We start from the raw sequence: 21,179 nt of genomic DNA, 5'->3' as shown, positions 1-21,179 counted from the left end.
GACTTGGTGACTTAACACAATAGAAATTTATCCTGTCATAGTTCTGGAGGCCAGAAGTCTAATGTCAGGGTTCTTCCGGGGGCTCTGAGGGAGAATCCACTTCATGCGTCTCTCCTAGCTTCTGGTGGCTGCCAGCAGTGCTTGGCTTATAGACACATCATTCTAATCTCCGTCTCTGTCTTACAGGGCCTTCCCCTTTGTTTTCACCCCTTCTGTCTCTTATAAGAACACATGTTATTGGATTTGGGACTCACCCTAAATCCAGGATTATTTCATCATGGAGATCTTTATTACATCTATACAGACCCTTTTGCCAAAGAAGGTCACGTGCACGGGTTCTGTGGGTTATCTTTTCAGGGGCCACTGTGAAACCCACTACATATGATATATATTTTTTTAAACCTTACCTTCTGATTATATAAGCTATCCATGTTTATTTTAACAGATTTGGAAATTATAAAGAATATAATGAAAATAAAAGTTGTTCATAATCCCTCTATTCTGAGATCACCACTGTTAACATTTTGGTGTATTTTGATGTTATTCATAGGTTCTGTTTATTTTATGTATGCAGGTATCCGTCCATCTCTCTGGGAGGGAACCATGCTGCATATACAGTTTATGTTGATGTATTTTTTCATGTAACATTATATCATCTACATTTACCTATGTCATTTGCTTCTAAAAAATGATTTACAGCATCTGCATCTGCTGATGTTTCACTCTGTGACCACCCGCTGTACCATAGCTTAACCCATTACCTGTTGTTGAACATCCAGGTTGTTCCCAAATTTTGCTGCTAAAATTAATGTGTGATTAACATGCTACCATAAATTTTTTTCTAAAAGATTAATTTTTTAGAGCAGTTTTAGGTTCACAGCAAAATTGAGAGGAAAGTACAGAGATTTCCCATATACTTTCTGCCCCTACACATGCATATCTTCCCCCATTATCAATGTCACTCACAGTGGTACATTTGTTACAATTAATGAACCTACGTTGACTCATCATAGTCACCTGAAGTCTGTGGTTTACATTAGGATTCACTCTTGGGGTACATTCTGTGAGTGTGTACAAAATGTAGAATGACGAATGCATTATTATGATGTCATACAGAATGTTTTCACTGCCCTAAAAGTCCTCTGTGCTCTGCCTATACATCCTTCCGCCTCCCCTCCATGAATTTTTTTCCTTATCTCATATTACTTCATTATGAAATATCACTAGAAATGGAATAGAAAATAGAGGCTTTTGTAGTTTTAGGTTTTTTATATGTATTCTCAAATTGCGTTCAGAAAAGTGTATACCAAATTATACTCACATTCATTTCTCGGAACTATGGCTTCATTTTTAGGATTCTTTGACATTTCATTTCAGTTAGTACTTACTTACAAGGGAGGCTAAATATTTTGCACGTTTGGTGTCAATTTTATTATTTATTAAATCGTTAATTTTTTGACAGATTTTATATTTGGGGATCTGCTCTAGGAAAAATTAAAATGGATATTAAAATATGGATAATTTCTTGGTACAGTTTTACTTAATAGAAAGTAAGAATTGTTCATGAATTTCAAACATTTGTAAAATATGACTTGGCATTTTTTTAAGCTTTTTTCTGATTTTTAATCTTACCCCAACCATACCATCCAGTTTATTTTTTTATTTTTTAATTTTTCATAATAGTTTTGTTTTAGTTTTCTTAGCAAAAAAGACAATACATGTTCATTGTTGGAAAAAAATAAAAATCAGCAAAAAGAAGGAAATAAAAATTGCCTCTTAACTACTATTCAGTGATAACCATTGTCACATTAGTGCATACTGTCTTTTAACTTTATCTTTTTTAATTTTTTATTTTTTTAAAGATTTTATTTTTCCTTTTTCTCCCAAAGCCCCCCAGTACATAGTTGTGTATTTTTAGTTGTGGGTCCTTCTAGTTGTGGCATGTGGGACGCCGCCACAGCATGGCCTGACGAGTGGTGCCATGTCTGTGCCCAGGATCCAAACTGGTGAAACCCTGGGCCGCTGCAGCAGAGCGCACGAACCTAACCACTTGGCCACAGGCCAGCCCCCTAACTTTATTTTTCAATACATTCTATGTAATACATTTTGAATGTGTATATGTCCATGCTATTAAATATGTTATAACATAAATTTAATGATTGCATAGTATCTCATTGCAATAAAATACTTTTAAAAGTCCAGTTATTGGACTGGTTTCCAAGTTTTTGTTATTGAAAACAGTGCTTTGACAAGCATCCTCATGCATGTCTATCTTTATTCTCTTTGGCTGAATTTATAAAAGTGGACTTTCTACACAAGAGGTATGCATAAATCTAAGGTTTTGGATACATATTGCCACGTTTTCCCACCCATGTTGAGAATACTCATTTCCCTGAATCCTTTATTATATTTTTTAGTATTTTTAATTTAGTAGTCAAGAAATCATATCTCATTGCTTTATTTTTCATTATTCAGTTATTAGGTTTTGAACATTTTTTGTGTGTATTTGTTATGCGATATTTTGTAGATGCCCATTGATGTATTTTGTTTTTCAATTAGAGTAGTTATCTTTTTTGTTATTATTTTTAAAAGCTCCTTATTAACTTATTAACTGTTGATCTATAATATTTGTTGCAAGTGTTTCCTCAGTTGTTGGCTTTTTAATTTGATTTATGATGTGTCTTAATGTAGAGTTTTAAAAAATTCTCTCTCTTAGCTGCTATGTCTGTAAAAGAAATCCTTCAGAGCTTAGTTGATGATGGTATGGTTGACTGTGAGAGGATTGGAACTTCTAATTATTATTGGGCTTTTCCAAGTAAAGCTCTTCATGCGAGGAAACGTAAGTTGGAGGTTCTGGAATCTCAGGTAAGTTAAATAACAGATTTGCTTTGTAAGAAAGAAATTTTGTTTTACTTAATCCTCTTTTCATTAATTGGTTTCCATTAAATTTTTAACATGCATTATTTGACTCTGAGTCTAAAGATAATCAGCATCTCTATCTTTCTCCCAAATCATACGAGGACGTAGAATGTTTAAACTTTCATCTTCCCACATGCCATAATACTGTTTTCTAGTATTTTAGTTCCTTTTAGATTTACAGAAAAACTGATGGGAAGGTACAGAGAGTTCTCAAATACCACCCCCTTCTCCCCACCAAACACACAGTTTCCCCTATTATTTACGTCTTGTATTAGTGTGGTACATTTGTTACAGCTGATGAGCCAATGTTGATGCCCTATTATCAACTAAAGTCTGTAGTTTCCATTAAGGTTCACTCTTTTTGTTGTACATTCTGTGAGTTTTGACAAATGCATAAATGTCATGTATCCACCATTACACTATCATATGGAGCAGTTTCATTATCCTAAAAACCACCTGTGCTTCTCTTATTCCTCCGTCTTTCCCTCTCCCCTAACTCCTAGCAACTACTGATCTTTTTACTGTCTCTATAGTTTTGCCTTTTCCAGAATGTTATATGATTGGAATCATATGCTCTATAGCCTTTTCAGATTGGCTTCTTTCACTTAGCAGTATGCATTTAAGTTTCCTCCATGGTTTTTGGTGGCTTGATAGCTCATTTCTTTTTATTGCTGAAAATATTCCATTGTATGTACCACAATTTGTTTATTCATTCAGCTATTAAAGAAAATCTTGGTTGTTCCCAAGAATGTGTATTTAGTGTGTACTGCAAGATTCCATCACATTTTAATGAACTTTTTTTTATCCTTTTACCAGACTGATGGAGTGAATTATCATGTGGAATTTACAGTAGAGGCAAGAAATGAAACTTCAGGGAAAATGGCTTTGAACTTGTTTTGAGGTGAAGGGGAAAAGAGTCCTGATTCTCTGGAAGATAATGGGAACAGGAAAACTTAATAGTAGCAAAGTAAATAAATTTCTTTCTTTTTGGAGATGATATAGGATTGAGTTTCTTCATAGGAATATCCTCCTGAAACACCACTATTTAAAATGTTGCTCCTGGGTTTAAGACTTCAAGTTTGTAGGGAGCCTTCTTTCAGCTAGTGTTCTTAATTACAAGCAGCACAAACTAACTCTGGCTGACATTAGGGGAAAAGGAATTTATTCGAAGATATAGGATGGACTCACAGAATCATTGAGAAAGCTAGACACCAGCTTCTAAAAGTAGGCAGGAACTGAGGGAAAGGGCACAGCCAAAATCATACCATGAAACCTGGAGCCCTGAACACTGCACCTAGCTCTGTTCACACTGCTGACCTGAGAAGATGATTCCACTGGCCCTCCTGACCCTGGCTGAAGAACAGATGTGGCTGCCACCAAAAAAAAAATACCCACCAAGAAACTTCTGTCCCAGCTACCCCCAATTCTGGGATGTGCCTGTGATTGGCCAAGCCTGGCTCACATGCCCACACTCTAGTTGCCAGTGGAACAGGGGAAGTAACTCATTGGGGTTTCTAGTTTCTGTAGTGGGAGGTAGCTGCCTCCTGTTGGCACCAGCAGTTCCCCAAAGCAGGAAGCAGATTTGGATGCTGAGTAGCACTTCCTCTCTTCCCATAATAGATAGATATCCATAAACAAATCAAGGGGAAAAACTGGAAAGGAGCACAGGACTTGGAGTCAGAATAGCAGCAACAAATTTATTGACTACCTACTGTCCTCTGAGTGCCAGATACTGTTCCAGGCCTTGGAATCCGTTCATGAACAAAGAATGGAGGTAGGGAGACCAGGTAGCTTAAATTATTGGAATAATCCAGTCTTGAAGTAATGGAGGTTTGAACTAAAGTGGTAGCAGCCCACCTACCCTGCTCAGCCCTAGGCAACCACTAATTTGCTTTCTGTCTCTATAGATTTCCTTGTTCTAGACATTTCATATGAATGGAATCATATAATGTGTGTCTTTCATGACTAGCTTCTTTCATTTAGCATAATGTTTTCAGGGTTCATCCATGTTGTAGTATGTATCAGTACTTCATTCCTTTTGATGGCCAAATAATATTGCATTGTATAGATGTTTGTTTATCCATTCATTAGTTGGTGGCCATTTGGGTTGTTTGCACCTTTTATTTATTTCTTATTTTTTTATTTTTATTTATTTATTTTTTTGAGGAAGATTAGCCCTGAGCTAACATCTGCTGCCAATCCTCCTCTTTTTGCTGAGGAAGCCTGGCCCTGAGCTGACACCCGTGCCCGTCTTCCTCTACTTTATATGTGGGACGCCTACCACAGCATGGCTTGCCAAGCAGTGCCATGTCCACCCGCGGGATCAGAACTGGCAAACCTCTGGCCGCCGAAGTGGAACATGCGAACTTAACTGCTGTGCCACCGGGCCAACCCCATGTTTGCACCTTTTGACTATTAAGAATAAATGCTGCTGTAAAGTTTCATGTAAAAGTTTTTAGGGGACGTATTTTCATTTCTCTTGGGAATTGCTGGGTCATATGATAGCATTATGTTTAATTGTTTGAAGAACTTCCGGACTGTTTTCTAAAGCTGCTGCATCACTTCACATTCTTACTAGCAGTGTATGAGGGTTCCAGTTTCGCCACATCCTCACCAAAACTTGTCATTGCCTGGCTGTTTGATTCTAGCCATCCTGGTGGGTATGAAGTGGTATCTCATGATGGTTTTGATTTCCATTTCCCTCGTAACTAGTGACGTTGAGTACCTTTTCGTGTGTTTACTGGACATTTGCGTATCTTCCTTGGAGAAAGTCTGTTCAGATCCTTTGCCCATGTCTTATCTCTTAAACATGATGCATTTTTTTTCCTGCTAGGAAACAACATGCAAATTCCTCACTCAGCAGTCTTTTTTTAAGAACTTAGTTATACAATTAAAAACTTTATACAGAGTAATTTACTTTTATGCCTTATTGCATTTTCCTGTCTTTGTGGTTTTTTGTTTTTGTTTTTGTCCTCTTTGAGAATTCCCTTGTTCTTCCCTTTCTACTTAGCCAAATTCTAAACATCTCTCTTCAGAATCCTTCTCAAGCCCCCATAGCTTAAATTGTTCTTGCTGTTCTCTAAACTCTGGTAATATTTTTGGCTTTATCATAAATAAAATGTACCTTGGTACATACTTCTGGTTGCCTATCTAGTAAACTTCACCCCCTTCCTCTTTACTAACAAAACACTTGTTGAGAGAGCAGTGTGTCCTACTAAAAAATCCTCATCTTCCCAGACTCCCTTGCATCCAAGGGTGGCAATGGGAAACGGTTCTGATGAATGAGATCTAAGTGGAAGACTAGGTCTGAGGTTTTTGGGGAAGTGTTCACTTTCCTGATAAAGGTAAAACCCCTTCCTCTTCTTTGCCATGATATAGACAGGAGATCATATTGTGATAAGCGTTAGGATGAAGACCTGTTCCATAAGCATGGCAGAGCCTGGATAAAAAGGGCTTGGGTCTGTGGTGCCATTTTGAGATGCTGCACAAGCCTGGGGCTTTCTTACCTCTGGGCTTCATATTATGTAACAAAATTAAGCCCTTGTTTAATCTAACTTTAGTCAAATATTCTGTTATTTGTAGCTGAATGTATTCTAAATGGATAAAATTGTTTTGAAGACTTTCTTTTATATAAATGTGACTTAGATCTTGTATTTTAGTTGTCTATTGCTGTATAAGAAAACTACATACCCTAAAACTCTGTGGCTTAAAGAAACAAACATTGGTATCTCACAGTTTCTGTGGGTTGGGAATCCGGGCATGGCTTAGTTAGGTGCCTCTGGCTCAAAGTCTCACGAGGTTGTGGTCAAACCATTGGCCAGGGCTGCATTCTCATCAGAAGGCTTATCTGGGAGAGGATTTACTTCCGAACTCACTCATACAGCTGTTGAATTTAGTTTCTTGCAGGCTTTTGGGCTGAGGTCTTCAATTCCTTGAAGGCTCTTGGACTGAGGGCCTTAATTCCTTGAAAGGTTTTGACCGGAGGCCTCCCTTGTTCCTTTTATCATGAGCTTGTCCACAGGGCAGCTCATGGTATTGCATATGCCTTCCCTCCAGGCAAACGTGTGTGGAGAGTGCAAGACAGAACCCACAGTTTTTTTTTTTTTTTTTTTAAAGATTTTATTTTTTCCTTTTTCTCCCCAAAGCCCCCCGGTACATAGGTGTGTATTCTTCGTTGTGGGTTCTTCTAGTTGTGGCATGTGGGACGCTGCCTCAGCGTGGTCTGATGAGCAGTGCCATGTCCGCGCCCAGGATTCGAACGAACGAAACACTGGGCCGCCTGCAGCGGAGCGCGCGAACTTAACCGCTCGGCCACGGGGCCAGCCCCAGAACCCACAGTTTTTTTGTAACTTAGTGTTGGAAATGATATCCCATCACATCTGCAGCCTTCTGTTCCCTAGAAACAAGTCATTAAATCCAGTCCACAGTCAAGGAGAGGTTCTACGTGGGCATAAATACCGTGAGGCAGGGATCACTGGGGCCATCTTAGAAGGTACATACCACAGATTTTTTTATTCATTTAACTTTTCACATATGTAAGTCTTAGCTTTTTGATTAGTTTTTTTGAATAGCTTTCTTGAGGAATAATTGACATTTAAAAACTGCTCATATTTAAAGTTTGTAAATTAATAAGTATTGACATATGTATACATTCATTAAACCATCACCACAATCAAGATAGTGAGTGTAGCCATCACCCCTAAAAATTTCCTCATTCCCAGTCTTTCTCTCCTGCTCCCTCTGCACTACTGCCCTCGTCCCCAGGTAGCCAGTGGTTTGCTTTCTGTCACTATACACTAGTTTATATTTTCTGGAACTTTATATAAATGGAATCATACAGTGTGTACTCCTTGTCCTGACTTCTTTTACTCAGAGTAATTATTTTAAGATTTATCCATGTTGCCATATGTGTTAATCATTCATTTTTATTGTTGAGTGGTATTCCATTGTATGAATATACAACAGTTTGTTTATCTGTTGATGGACATTTGAGTTTTTTGTTCTAGTTTTGGGTTATTAGAAACAAAGCTGCTAAGAATGTTTGTGGACAGGTCTTTGTATGGATGTACCTTTTCCTTTACGGTGGGTAAATACTGAGGAATGGAATGGCTGGGTCACACGGTAGATGTATACTTAACTTTTTAAGAGATTGCCAAGCTGTTTTCCAAAGTGCTTGTGCCGTTTTGCGTTCCCATCAGCAATGTGTGACAGTTCCAGTATCTTCTCATCCTCATCAACACTTGGTATGATGCCCATTCCAGTAAGTGTATAGTGATATCTCATTGTGCTTTTAATTTCTATTTCCCCAATAGCTACTAATGCTGAGCATCTTTGCATGCGTTTATTTTTCATCCATATATCTTCATTGATGAAGTGTCTATACAGATCTTTTGCCTTTTTTTTAAATTGAGTTGTTTGTTTTTATTATTGAGTTGAGACACTTCTTTTTATGTTCTGGATGCAAATCCTTTATCACATAAGTACTTTCTAAATGTTTTCTCTCAGTCTGTATTTCATCTTTTCATTCTCTTAAATGTCTTTTGAAGAGCAGAAGTTTTTACTTTTAATGTCCAGTTTATCAATGTGTTTCTTTATGGTTGGTGTTTCTTTTCTTTTCTTTTCTTTTCTTTTTGAGGAAGATTGGCCCTGAGCTAACATCTGCCAATCCTCCTCTTTTTGCTGAGGAAGACTGGCCCTGAGCTAACATCCGTGCCCATCTTCGTCTATTTTATATATGGGACGCCTACCACAGTATGGCTTGACAAGTGGTGCCATGTCCACACCCGGGGTCCGGACTGGCAAACCCCGAGCTGCCAAAGCGAAACGTGCGCACTTAACCGCTGCACCACCGGGCCAGCCCCTGTGGTTGGTGTTTCTGGTGGTGTATCTTACCTTCTTCCACACAGTTATTTGTGCCTGGAATATTCTGAAACTGGGCATAATGGGTGCTGATTAAGCATTTCTTGGTTGACTTTGTAAGCCAGAGAAACGCTTTACTTTTGAGGAAAAAAGGCCAGATGTACACTTTTCATTTCTTTGCCTCTAGATTGAGCATAATCTCTGCTTAGCAAGTGGAGGAGCTTGGCAAACCTTAATAGAAGTAAGCAAGAGATTCTTGCTAGTACAGTGAAATCTGTTTTTAAAAGTGAACTGAATGTCATTGTTTATTTATTCTGAATGATTAAAGAATAGGGTGTCCTAATTAGTTACTGTCACTATGCCCTGCTCCTTACTGGGCTGAGAGTTGGCATTCGGTGTATTTTGTGACACACCCCTCCCATTCCCATTTACGTGATGGAAGTCAAAGCTTAATATCACACACCTGCCCAGAATTAGAGGTCGAGTCAGAGGCTAACAAATAGGAGTAGGTCCTGTGCCTTTCTGTTCTAAGCACTCCAGAAGTAAATGAAGAGCAAAATTTTGATACGTTTTTTGTAAAAGGTTGATAGCCCTTGGCATTTGCTATAAATATGTTCAAAAATTTTTTTAAAAAACACACTCATTTTACTGTGCCATTTCAATGATCGAACTTACTTTATTCTCTCACTGAAATTTGAGAAGGCATGTCGGTATCATTCTATGCCCCTCAACCATGGTTCTGATCACTTAGCGTTTTAGAGAAGTAGTATGGCTTAATGGAAAGAGTAGTTAGAAGTCAGACATGCATTGAAATCACAGCTTCACTTCTTACTAGCTGTAGAATTTTGGGAAATTTTTTAAAGATCTTTAAAGCCTCAATTTCCCAATTTCTAGAAGATTATGCCATCTTCAAAGGGTTGTGGTGTGGATTAAGTCATATGTGTAAGGTGCCTGGTATGCATAGGCACCCAGTGTAGTGGCCACAGATTCAGCTAATTAAGTCCCCACCTAGGAGTATATACTGTAAGTTTATTTGTTCAGTCAGAACAAATATTTGAGGGTCTACTGTGTGCAAAACATTTTACTACATACTGGAGGTAATTCGAAAAAGTAGGAGTCAAGATCTGTGCTTTGTAAGAAACAGCTTATAACCTGTGCTGGAGGTAAGATATAAATATATGCATAAAAGTGAAATGAAGAGTGAAAAGTGTTATATGGCTAACTGCCGGAATGAGTGGTAGAGATTAAAAATGCTGCAAGTGATGGTGAGATTTATATAAAGATAGAAGTCACTCAGTTCATGGTGAATTGAACCAGCCTCCAAATTCAAGGTTGCACTGAAGAATCAGTTTATTCAACATATTGCCAAAGTAAAATGTTAACTTCCTTTGAGTTTCTTGTTCATTACTTCCAGATTAGAGAGAGGGAGAACTCCTAATTTTCTTTTTTTTCTTCCGTTGTTCTGTTCTGCTTTGGTTTTGCCAGTGATTCCAGTTATGTGCAGGAATGTACTCGTCTCTTGAGAATGGGCATTCTTGAAGTAGATCTGAAAATTAAATCAGGAAACACATTTTTTTCACCCTTGCCTTTAGATTGTATATGTTGATCATTATTGAAAATCTGAAAGCCTCATGGTTGTAATTTAGGCTTCTCTTTGACATTTTCTAAGATAGCAAACAGTCAACTATGTGTGGGTTGCATTAACTGCTTCACGGACATTTACTGCGTACCTGCTCTGTACGTGCACTGTGCTAAGTTCTTTGGGCAATATAGAAATAATAGAATATGTATTTCATGTCGAGATAATTTACACTTGGTAAGGGAAGATAAATACCTTACATAGTTAATTAACTTTTTATGAAAAGTTAATCGTTTATGAAAAGTCCTAATTGTTGTATGAGTTTACAGGATGGCAGGATCTTTATAAATCCATACAGTTAAGGGAGACTTATAGTTAAGGGACATATAGTTAAAGGAGACTTCTTAGAAATGATTATTTTGAGCTGAAAGTTGCATAGATTTAGATGCATGGAGGAGATTCCTGTGGCAGACAGAGGGACCCACTGATGCTGATGTTGATAATGGCAGCCAAAATGTATTGAGCACTTAGCCAAGTACAATTTTGAGAGCTTGTTTTAGTCCATTCAGGCTGCTATAACAAAATACTACAGACTGGGTAGCTTATAAACAACAGAAGTTTATTTCTCACAGTTCTGGAGGCTGAAGGTCCAGTTCTGGTAGCCAGTCAGATAAGAGCCCTCTCCTTGTGACCAGAGGTCAGAGACTTCTCGTATCCTCACATCGCAAAAGGGGCTAGGCATCTCTCTCGAGCCTCTTTTACAAGGGCACTAATCCCGTGCTCGAGGACTCCACCGTCATGACTTAAGCACCCCCCAAAGGCTCCACCTACTAATACCATTACCTTTGGGGGTTAGGATTTCAGCATATGAGTTTGGGGGGAACACAAACGTGTAGACCATAGCAGAACTTTTGCATGCTTTGTGTCATTTGATTCTTACAAATGCATGAGGTGAGTATTAACTCCATTTTACATATGAGAATACTGAGGCACCAAGAGGTTAAATAACTTCCTTAAGGTGACAGTATTAGTAAATGGTGAAGCATGGTTCAAATTCAGGCATTCTGACTTCATAGTCCTTGCTTGTAACCACAGATAAACAAAACTTTAAAGCAAATTACACTCAGTGGATAGTTGGTGACCAGCTTGGAAAGAATATGCGATTTTTTGTTGTATAGTAATGGGAAAGTAAAGTTGGAAGTTAGATTGAGGCCATATTATGGAATGTCTTAGTGGTTAGTTGTATTTTATCATGTACATCAAGCAGGGGAAGTTGAAAATTTTCCTGCCAGAATACTTTCGTGGTTTTTTGGCTGATCTAATTGCTTTTAAAAATTAGATTATAAGCTTTGAAAGTAGTTCTCGTATTAAGCAAAAAAAAAGTTACATTCTCGTATTAAGCAAAAACGTTTTTCCCCTCTCTATGTGTACGTAAGGTATTATCCTTAATGTTGCTGAGAGTAACTTAAAGGGTAATAACTTATTTCTGCAAGGCTGAAATATTTGCGTTGGGTTAAGAAATAGTTGTTAAACTAGCCTCTCTAAATAGCTGTGACACAGATGCATTCCTGAAGCCTTTCCAGGTAAATTAATAACTTTAATGGGAAAGAAAAGCATTATGTGGAGATGATGAAAGTGGTAGTGTGTGTTTAAGTCTGCTGGTTCTTGTGAAATACATGTAAATATGTTACGGTATTTGGATGATAGTAGAAGCAGCCATTTTGGTTCAACAAAAGGTAGAAATGATCAGACTCTTTTTTCATAAGTCTTTGTTGTGAATTTTTACATAGCTTAAAAAGTAATTATATTGTGGGAACACCCAAATGAAATGGCATTTCTCTGTATCCTGAAGAATATATAGAACTTATTTAAGGTCAAGAGATGGTTTTTTTCTTCTTGATAACTATTTCAAGAGTTTTGGCTGAAACTTGCTGATTTTTCCCAGTGTGATAATGGTTTTAATTGGGGGGGGGGGGTGTATATGTGAGAGAGAGAGAGTCTGTGGTCTTTCTGAACATTTTTTGTAAGGAAAAGCAAGACAGAATGTGTCAGGATAAACTGTTCATCCCACATCGTCTTCTGGTTCTGTCCTCTTCTTTGCCCCTTCCAAATAGCCTGGCCTTAAAAGTGAAGGAACAATCTCAGCTTTAAGGGAATGACTTCCTCCGTTTTACCTTAGCTTATATTGACGGATGTAAGGTGGTGTCCTGTAGTATGTGCATGACTAGGTAAGAGCAATGTTATGACTATTGCTTGGGGTGCTATTCTTAGAGAGTCACCTGACAGTGTGGGAAATAACTGACCACTACTGATTTCAAATGCACATTTCTAAGTCTTTTTCCAAAAGGAACAGCATTTCCAATATGCTTTTACTTTTGTGTTTGTGCCCGTGTCCATCCTTCCAGCACTCCCATTCTGAGTTGAGTATTTCCTTTCTTTGCTGCTGTGGTGCCCTGAGCGTGACTCCAGTCTACCACACTGCGCTGCAGTTGTTAGTTTGCTCAACACCATCTCTTAATCAGCTTGCATCCTTAGTACCTAGCACAGTTCTTGGCATATGGCAGGTATTTGACAAGTGAATGAGAACGAAAGGAAACAGAGGATGTGAAGTTAGTTTGAACAATAACCATCCACTGATTCAGAGAATTTCATTAGTGCTGCAGCAAGTCTAAAATGAGACTCTGATCGTCTCCCTTCCCTACTCAAAATTCGTCAACCTAGATGCACAGAGCTCTTCATTATCAGCATCTGCCTACTTATCTAGCTGTACTTCATTCGTCCCTCACACACAAATGAGCTGTACGAAACAACTCGAGATTTTCTCACACATTTTGTAGTTCTGCACATACCTGATCTTTGCATATAATAATCAGTTTTTAACTGATTTTTTATTTAGTTAAAGGGTTGGAATTACGGAAATCATACTCTTCCTTTTGTTTTCTTGGTCTGCTGAGGTCTTCCATAGTTCTTCGCTCAAATTCTGGTTAGCAACTCATTCATTACTAGTGGAGGGTAGTTGGGCAACAGATTTTCTAGGAGTCGGTTTATGATAAGCCTAACATTTTGAAGTCCACACTGAGCTGGATTTCAGACAATGTGTTGGTTTTGGAAGACACTGGTAGATTCTTGTAGGATAATTTAAACATTTGTTTTTTTAATCAGTTTTTAGAAATGAGTGTATAGAATTCCTTATTGCTGAACTGAGTAGGCCCATTGTTGGGCTGTGTGGACAATGTGAAATGTTTTTGAATAAAGAGAAGCATTCCCTCTACGGAAATTCATTCCGTTCAGTGAATGTCTGTGAATGTTCGCTCCGGCAGGCGCTGTGACTGAGGAGAGGGCGTCATGATCAGTGAATGTCTGTGAATGTTCGCTCCGGCAGGCGCTGTGACTGAGGAGAGGGCGTCATGATCAGTGAATGTGAATGTTCGCTCCGGCAGGCGCTGTGACTGAGGAGAGGGCGTCATGATCAGTGAGGTGGTTTCTGCCCTCCACAAGCTCACAGTCTAGCCAGCAGACACACGTGTCAACGAATCATTGCGATAAGGTGTGATAGGTGCAGTACCGAAGAAGATGGTGGTACAGAAGGATGAAAATTAGTTGTGCTTAGGAAAGGCTTTAGAGCTAAGGAAAGAGACCTTTAAGTTGGTTCTGGAAGGATATGTGTGAGTTCATAAGGGAGTTGACGGTGAAGGGCATTCTGGGTCCAGAGACTAGAGGTTAAGGCAGTAGCTTAGTGGTTTAAGAGAGTGGACTCTAGACCCAGGCTTTCTGGATTCAAATCCAACTTCTACCATTTATTAGAAACCTCTTGGGCCTCTCTTTTCTCATCTGTAAAGTGGTCCTAATATTTCCTACTTCACAGAGTAGTTGTGATAATTAAATGTGTTACTTATAACTGCTTACAACAATGACTAGAACAGAATAAGTGCTTTAGCTTTTGTTGTTATATGCAAAGACCAGGTGGGTGTAGAACTACACGATGTGTGAAAGAATCTCAAGTTGTTTTGTACTGCTCAACTGTATGTGAGGGATGAACGAACTACAACTTGATTAGCAGGCAGATGCTGATAAGGAAGGGCTCCGTGTGTCTAAGTTGACGAATTTTGAATAGGGAAGGGAGCCGATCAGAGCCTTATTTTAGAAAGGTGGTTCTGATGGCAGTATGGAGGACACCTGGGAGTGTGCCCTGTGAAATGGTCCAGCTAGGGGATGGTGAAGTCCTGAACTAAGACGTTGGCCTTAGCATTGAGGAAAGCAGGCTGGGGAGAAGTGTAGGAGGTAGAATCCACAATCAGTAGTAGTGTACACTTTGAGTCTCTGAAGTTCAGATTTTAAAATAAGCGGAATAATTTTTATCCAAACTTGGATTTCCCCTTTGTGCCTGTCTTTGTGCTTGGATGGGGAACACATCCTGTCTATCTATATTCTCTGGAGGTCAGGTTCAGGTAGCATGGATGATGACAGTGATAATATTTTTTGAGACAACATATATACAAGAACCTCACATGGCCAATATAAACGATCAGGCTACAAATTCACATGTGCAAAAATTAAACCTAATTTCAAATTTGAGCCCATTCCACCTGGTAGTAAAAAACTTAAATCTCCTTAGAAATTTCTCAAATTGAGGTAAATTCAACCAGTTTTGGATTCTTCCCTCTCCAGTGGCCCACTTTCTCTTTGGGATGAACATCTAAGTTCTGGCTTACATAGGAAGGGTTTTGGCAGAAGAGTTTGCTCCTCAGCGTTTATCCAGGCTGGCATCCATTGAGATTGATACCATCATATATCCAATGCTCAGGCATCATTGTCCCTCCATGCCAGCGTCAGCTGAAATATCAGTGTTCCTGGTTGGTCCTCAGCCTTGCAGCTGCACCCACTCCTCACATCTGTGCACTCTCTTTTTCTCGCATGTGGGTATCCTCACTCTCTTTTAGCTGACTCTCCGTGGCCACTCTGGGTCTGTAAGAATGAGGTTAGGCTATCCCAGGCCCACTCTGCTCTGGATAACACAGGAGAGAGTGCTTCTTTGCACCTCCTGTGCCGTGATGGTGTGGACAGTGCCTGTGAGGCTGCTGCTTCTCAGGGTTCCAGACACGAGGTGATAGGTTTTCTCTATTCCTGTATCGTCCAGATTTTCTCGGGGCTCTGTAGTTGCACTCCTCCTTCTGTCGTTGTAACTAATCTTACGGTATGAGCGTGGGTACGTCAGGGCCCTTATCAGAAACCCTCACCAGTGTCTAACGTTCTTGCTTTCTTCCCACACACTCTCCTTCCTCTCCTGTCTTGAGTTTGTCGTTTGGAGAGGACAGAACAGGGCTGGTTCTGGCTAGTCTTGTATTTTTCTGACTTGAACCTAGACCTTGGCTTCTGAAAACAACAAAAAGAAAAAAAATCTCCTGGTTCCTCTTTGTGCTATCATTGAAGTTTGTTTATGCTCTATTAGAGCATTTATTTCACTTGTCATAGTTACACGTCTCTCTCTTGTGGTAAGCATGTGTATCTCAAACTAAGAGCCATATCTTCAACTTCTCTCCCCAAAATCTAACTAATCCCGATATAAAGTAAGCATTTAACAGTTTAAACAAATGACTTAATGAACACATCAGACAACTCACCAGCTTCTAAACCATGTTCTTGTCAGCTTTAAAATTTTATAAGATATTTGATAAAGAATTTTTTTTCTGCAAGTAATGGAATAAATAAGTGAATAATGGCTTAAATAACTGAAAGGTTTTTTTTCTCATGTAAAGTCTGGAGGTAAATTCTGTTAATGTCGATCAGTGACTCAGTGGTATCAGAGTCTCATCTTTGTGATCCTCTTGGCCCTTCCATCATGGCATGAGATGGCTCCACTTGTCACATCTACAGAATAGTATGGAAGAGGGGAGAGGGAAGTTGCTGAAATGTCTGTCTTTCTTAGCAGGAAGGCAAAAGCTTTCCCAAAAGCTCTCCAACAGACTTTTGCTTAAATCCTATAGGCTGAAACAGTGTTGCACCTAGCTGTAGAGACAACCAGCAGTGGAAGTGGGTAAGGGAAGAAGGAGGTTGAAAGTGGATTAGATGAGTCTGTCAACCAAAAATGTGGGCCACAGGCATAGTGATATGAATAGGAGGTTATTGTATGGGAGTGTAAAGTTCTGCAACTGCGGCACAATTGATCAGATAATAAAGTGTTTAATGATAACATAGTCCATTCTCTTTGAGTATGTGGGTTATACAGAAAACACTCTGCTTTATTTTTGATATTTTTTTCCCCTGTGGTTGCAAGGGTGACCCAAGGCTGTACTGTTAGAAGCAACAAATAATATTTGTGTTTTGATTTTTTCTTGAAGTGTGGAAATACTTGGCCAATTTCTTGTTTGTTGTTTAGATAATCCCTTGTTTTGCTGTACGAATACACTTTCGTTGATATATGTTCACACTTCTATAAAGATTGTCTGCCTGAGGTTTTTTCCACTTTTTTTAAATGCCAGAGGTTCTTATTTCAGGAATTTGGGGTTTCTGAAAACTTCTTACTGATTAAAGATACCATTTTATTCTAGTATGTTATTTCAAAGTATTAATCTTAGCTAACTGTATATAGTTCAAAAGACAGGTTTTTTTTTCTTGAAGATTTCTCGCTTGAAATTGTTCTGGACATTGTTTATTAGTATTTAAATAATGAATTAGTATAATGCCCAGAAGGGCAGGATTCTTAGTGGAAAACATAGGCTTTCATGTCCAGGTGGCTTGGATTCAACTAGCGACCTTCCCACTTACTACCTGATCAAATTACCTACTCTCTCTGGATCTCAGTTTCTTTGTAAAATGACAATATTAAAACCTCCAATGAGATTGTGTATGTATTACATCCTCTAAAGGACTTGGCTCGCTGGAGGCACCGATCATTATAACAAGGAAGTGACTATTTTGACAGTAGAGCGTATAGGGACACCGTATGGTGTATTGCCTTTGTAGTTTGTTGCTCTTGTCATTGTTTTTAAATACATGAAGGAGGAAAAGAGAAAATGAAGAATGTGACAACAAAATTGTTTTGGAGTGACATTACGTGCTTTTTTAGTTAGGATTGTCCAGTTATGTTCAGTTTGTTAAAATGTTAGTTTTGAAGAAGATAGTGCAACTCTTTCTCTTAGTAAAATTTATATTTCTCCTTTGTCAAAGCCCCCTATCCCTTTGTTAACAAGGAGAAAAGAAGAATTCCATTGTTTTCCCTGTAGTAAACCAGAGGTTATCACCTAATGGCATAATCACCTTATTATAAACTTCAATAATTATTCCTAACTAATGTTCCAAAATGGACTTTTCTTGGGAAATAAAACCCTGAGAAGTAACATAGCAAAATCAAGCCAGTTATTCTCAGTGGAAGTTCTTTCTATCTTTATTGTATTGGACATAATCTCTCCAAATAATTTTCAAAAAGGAATACAAATCACCACTAGAAATTTTAATAATTCCTTTCTTGATTTATCAGTTTTAATATCTCTTCCAGACAAGAGAGAACCTTTATTCTTGTAGCATATGATGTCTTTAAGCTCACATCTGTATCAAAAACATAAATAGTTGGCAACTTTCATTTCTCCTGTTTAATAAACTAAATTGCAAAGCTACTTCATATTTGTAGTTCTTAAGTAAAATTCCCAGTTCTTTTAGGACTTTTGCTATTGCGTTCTACTTGATGGAAAAGATTGAGAGCATCAGGTCTTGGCTTTTCCAGCTTTCTCACCAGGAGATGTCCATTTATTCTTCCCCTGCCATATTCCTACTTTCTTCACCAAGGCTACCTGCGCCCCATCACACCTATGGCAAGTCTGTATACTTTCTGTTGGCTTCCTCCCTATCAGCTTTCTCTTCCTCTCCCGAATTTTTCCATTATCTGAATTTGAAATATCCTCAGATACTCACAGTGCTGAAAAAGTATCACCACTTCTCTGGCAGACTCTCATTTTCTGTCTGTCACTGTGATTCATCTGTTCATTCATCCAAGAAGTATTTATTGAGCTTCTACTCTGTGCCAGGCACTGTTCTGGGCTCTTGGGACATAGTGAGCAAACAGACAAAGATCCCTGTCTTTGTTGAGGTCACATTCCAGTGGAGGGAGACAGACATCAAACAATAAACATCGCTAAGCAAACTATGTATTGTATGAAAAGGTGATGTGTATCTGAAAAGAAAATTAAAAGAGGTACTGGAGGGGGGGCTGGGGTACAGATTTAGAATAGAGTGGTCTGAGTAGACCTTACTAAGAAAGTGAGATTTGAAGGAGGAGAGGGAGTTAACTTTGTGAATATCTTGGGGATGAACACAGAGAGAGAGACGATATCCGGACAGAGAAGAAAGCCTTAACAGCAAAGGCCTTAAGACAGCAGTATACCCAGTAAGTCTAAGAAACATCAAAGAGGCCAGTGTGGCTTGAGTAGTATGAGTGAGAGGCAGTAGTCGGAACTAGGATCAGGGAGATAAAGGGGAAGACGGCCAGACAAGGTAAGGCCATCCATGCTGTTGCAAAGCTTTTACCCTGAGTGAAATGGTGAGCCATTCAATCCTTCAGCAAATTCTCGTGCCCTTGCTATGCACTGTGGCACCATGCTGGGTGCTAGAAATGAAAAGCTTAAGACATAGCCATGTCCTTAGAATTCATATTTTAGTTCAGAGAGTAGACCATAAATAAATTGTATTACAATTAGTTAACATATGTTCAACAAAAGAGAAATGAGCAGGCACTGTTATAGAATAGGGGTAGCAAACTCTGTTTTTTATGCCTGCTGCCTCAGTTTTTTCTCCTGGATTTCACTCCTTCGGCTGCCAAGACTGAATGCTTTCAGTGCCATTCTTCTAGCTGCCCTCCCCTCATAACCTCTTCCTTCTACCAGTTTTGATGAGGCTGACTGTCTCCTAGAGCTCTTTACTCTTGATAATCAATCTTTCTTGGACCACTCTCCTTTCATTTACTACTGTTTTCTTCTCTCTACTGTCATGTCCTTCAAGATTCGTTCTAAAGAATGTTTTCTTCTGCATACTTAATCCCTTCGAGAGTAGTTCTCATCTGTGTAATCAATATCTGAGTAACATCTGTAGCTCTAAAAGAAACTTTGTATTCTTTCCAGGCCTTTATCTTTAATTGAATCTAAGTATATGGAAAATGGAGATCATCCAGAGATCTGTCACTTCCACCGTTTTACTGTCTTCACACTGGGAGATTAACTTTAGTTCTTTTCACCGTGTATATATCCATCATCAATTATTGTCAGTTCTCTTTAGTTATATTTCTTATACTTGCCCCATTTTCATTCCTGTAATAACTCTCACCTGTGTTTTCCAAACTATTATCAAGGCCCTGTTTTAGATTCATGACTCAAACTTTATTCCCTTACATTTTAAATTATTTTTTAACCAGATATATATATGACACCAATAAGAACTTTTAAAAATTGATGTGAAATAACTAGTGCGAACATACTTATTTGATATAAATCTAGGCTTTAAAATAATACTCTTGTCTCCCTAATTGTAAAGAAGTTAGTTTATTCTTTCTGTGAGTCTCGTTTTTGAAAAACTACCATTTAGAAGAACTACCATTCATGAGATTTTTGGCTAGCCTATGTAGCCCCATCTTAAGTAAATATATATTTTTTGTTAAGATTTTTGAAAATAGGAAAAAAATGACTCAAATCCAGGCAAGCCCTCTTGACATACTGGGGATCCCTAGGCTGGGCATTCCATCTTCAGTCCCTTCCCCTTCTTGCTCTGCACGTTCTTCCTGGGAAGTCTCATGTGCTCCCATGGCTTCCAGTGCCACCTACTCTTGATTCCCCAGTTTTCCTCTCCTGCCTATACCTCTGCAGTGAGCTCCACACCCAGGCATCCAGCTACCTCCTAGACATCTCTGCTTGAATGGCTGACAGGCAGCTCACATTCACTGTATTCAAAACTCGGTTCACTACCCAAACCTGCTCCTCTGTGTCTTCTAGACTCTGAAACTACTATCCACTTAGTCACCCAAACCAGAACCTGGTAGTTATGTCAGATTTTTTTCTCTCCCTTTTCTCCACATCCAGTTGGTTCTAAGCCTCTGTTGTAGACACTGATCTCTGAAATCTCTCCCTTCCTCTCCATCCCCACTGCGCTGTCTTGGCTTAGACTTTAATGATCTCTGGCCGCAAATTTTGCATTAGTGTCTTCACTGGTCCCCCTGTCTCCAGTCTTCACTGTCTCCCATCTGCTGTAGTCGTTATCTTTAATGCCCTTTGGATGGTTTCCCAATCCTGAATAACAAAGTCCAGACTTCTCAGCCTGGCTTTAACGCTCTCTGTAATGTAGCTCCTGCCACTGGCCAGCCTAATAACCCGATGTTACCCCTTCTCTAGCCCTACACACCAGATATACCAAATTGCTTACAGCTTCCTGAATGCCATTCGTTTTATATCTTTGTGTTTTACATGCTGCGCTTGGCTGGCTCTTGTACTCGTCTAACTAACAAACTCCAACCTATCCGTTAACCACAGACATGTATCCATTAAGATCCACCTCAGAAATCTTTCCTCCTGGGCGGTTTTTATCCCCTCCTCCTCAGCAGAATTGAGGACTTCTTTGTGCTTTGACTACCTTATGTAGATTTCTCTTATAGAGTGAAGTCTTTGTGTGCCTTATTTCCACGGCAGACATTCTTTGAGAGCAGGGATGTCTTAATATATGTTGTTGAATGAATGTGTAAATCAATACAGCACTGCCTAGTTTTGGTCCCAACTGTTGTGTACTTGGTCTAGGAGGCTTCCCCCCACCCCCCAACGCCACCGCCCTGGCCATAGCTTTTCTTTTC

The 21,179-nt window shown here is 39.0% G+C and overlaps 1 protein-coding gene across 2 annotated transcripts in view; it reads left to right on the top strand.

Annotated features, from left to right (window-relative positions):
• MND1 (meiotic nuclear divisions 1) overlaps positions 1 to 21,179 on the top strand; it is a 64,948-nt gene that overhangs the window by 9,401 nt on the left and 34,368 nt on the right. For both annotated transcript variants that reach the window (XM_023636419.2, XM_070257675.1), the window contains exon 4: positions 2,717 to 2,865. In XM_023636419.2, coding sequence (XP_023492187.1) covers positions 2,717 to 2,865 — 149 coding nt within the window. The remainder of the gene's footprint in view (positions 1 to 2,716; positions 2,866 to 21,179) is intronic.

This window comes from Equus caballus, chromosome 2, assembly GCF_041296265.1.
Source record: "Equus caballus isolate H_3958 breed thoroughbred chromosome 2, TB-T2T, whole genome shotgun sequence".
In the NCBI taxonomy this organism is placed as follows: domain Eukaryota; kingdom Metazoa; phylum Chordata; class Mammalia; order Perissodactyla; family Equidae; genus Equus; species Equus caballus.
Note: the sequence above shows the minus strand (reverse complement) of the source record. Positions and strands in the feature narration are given on the sequence as shown.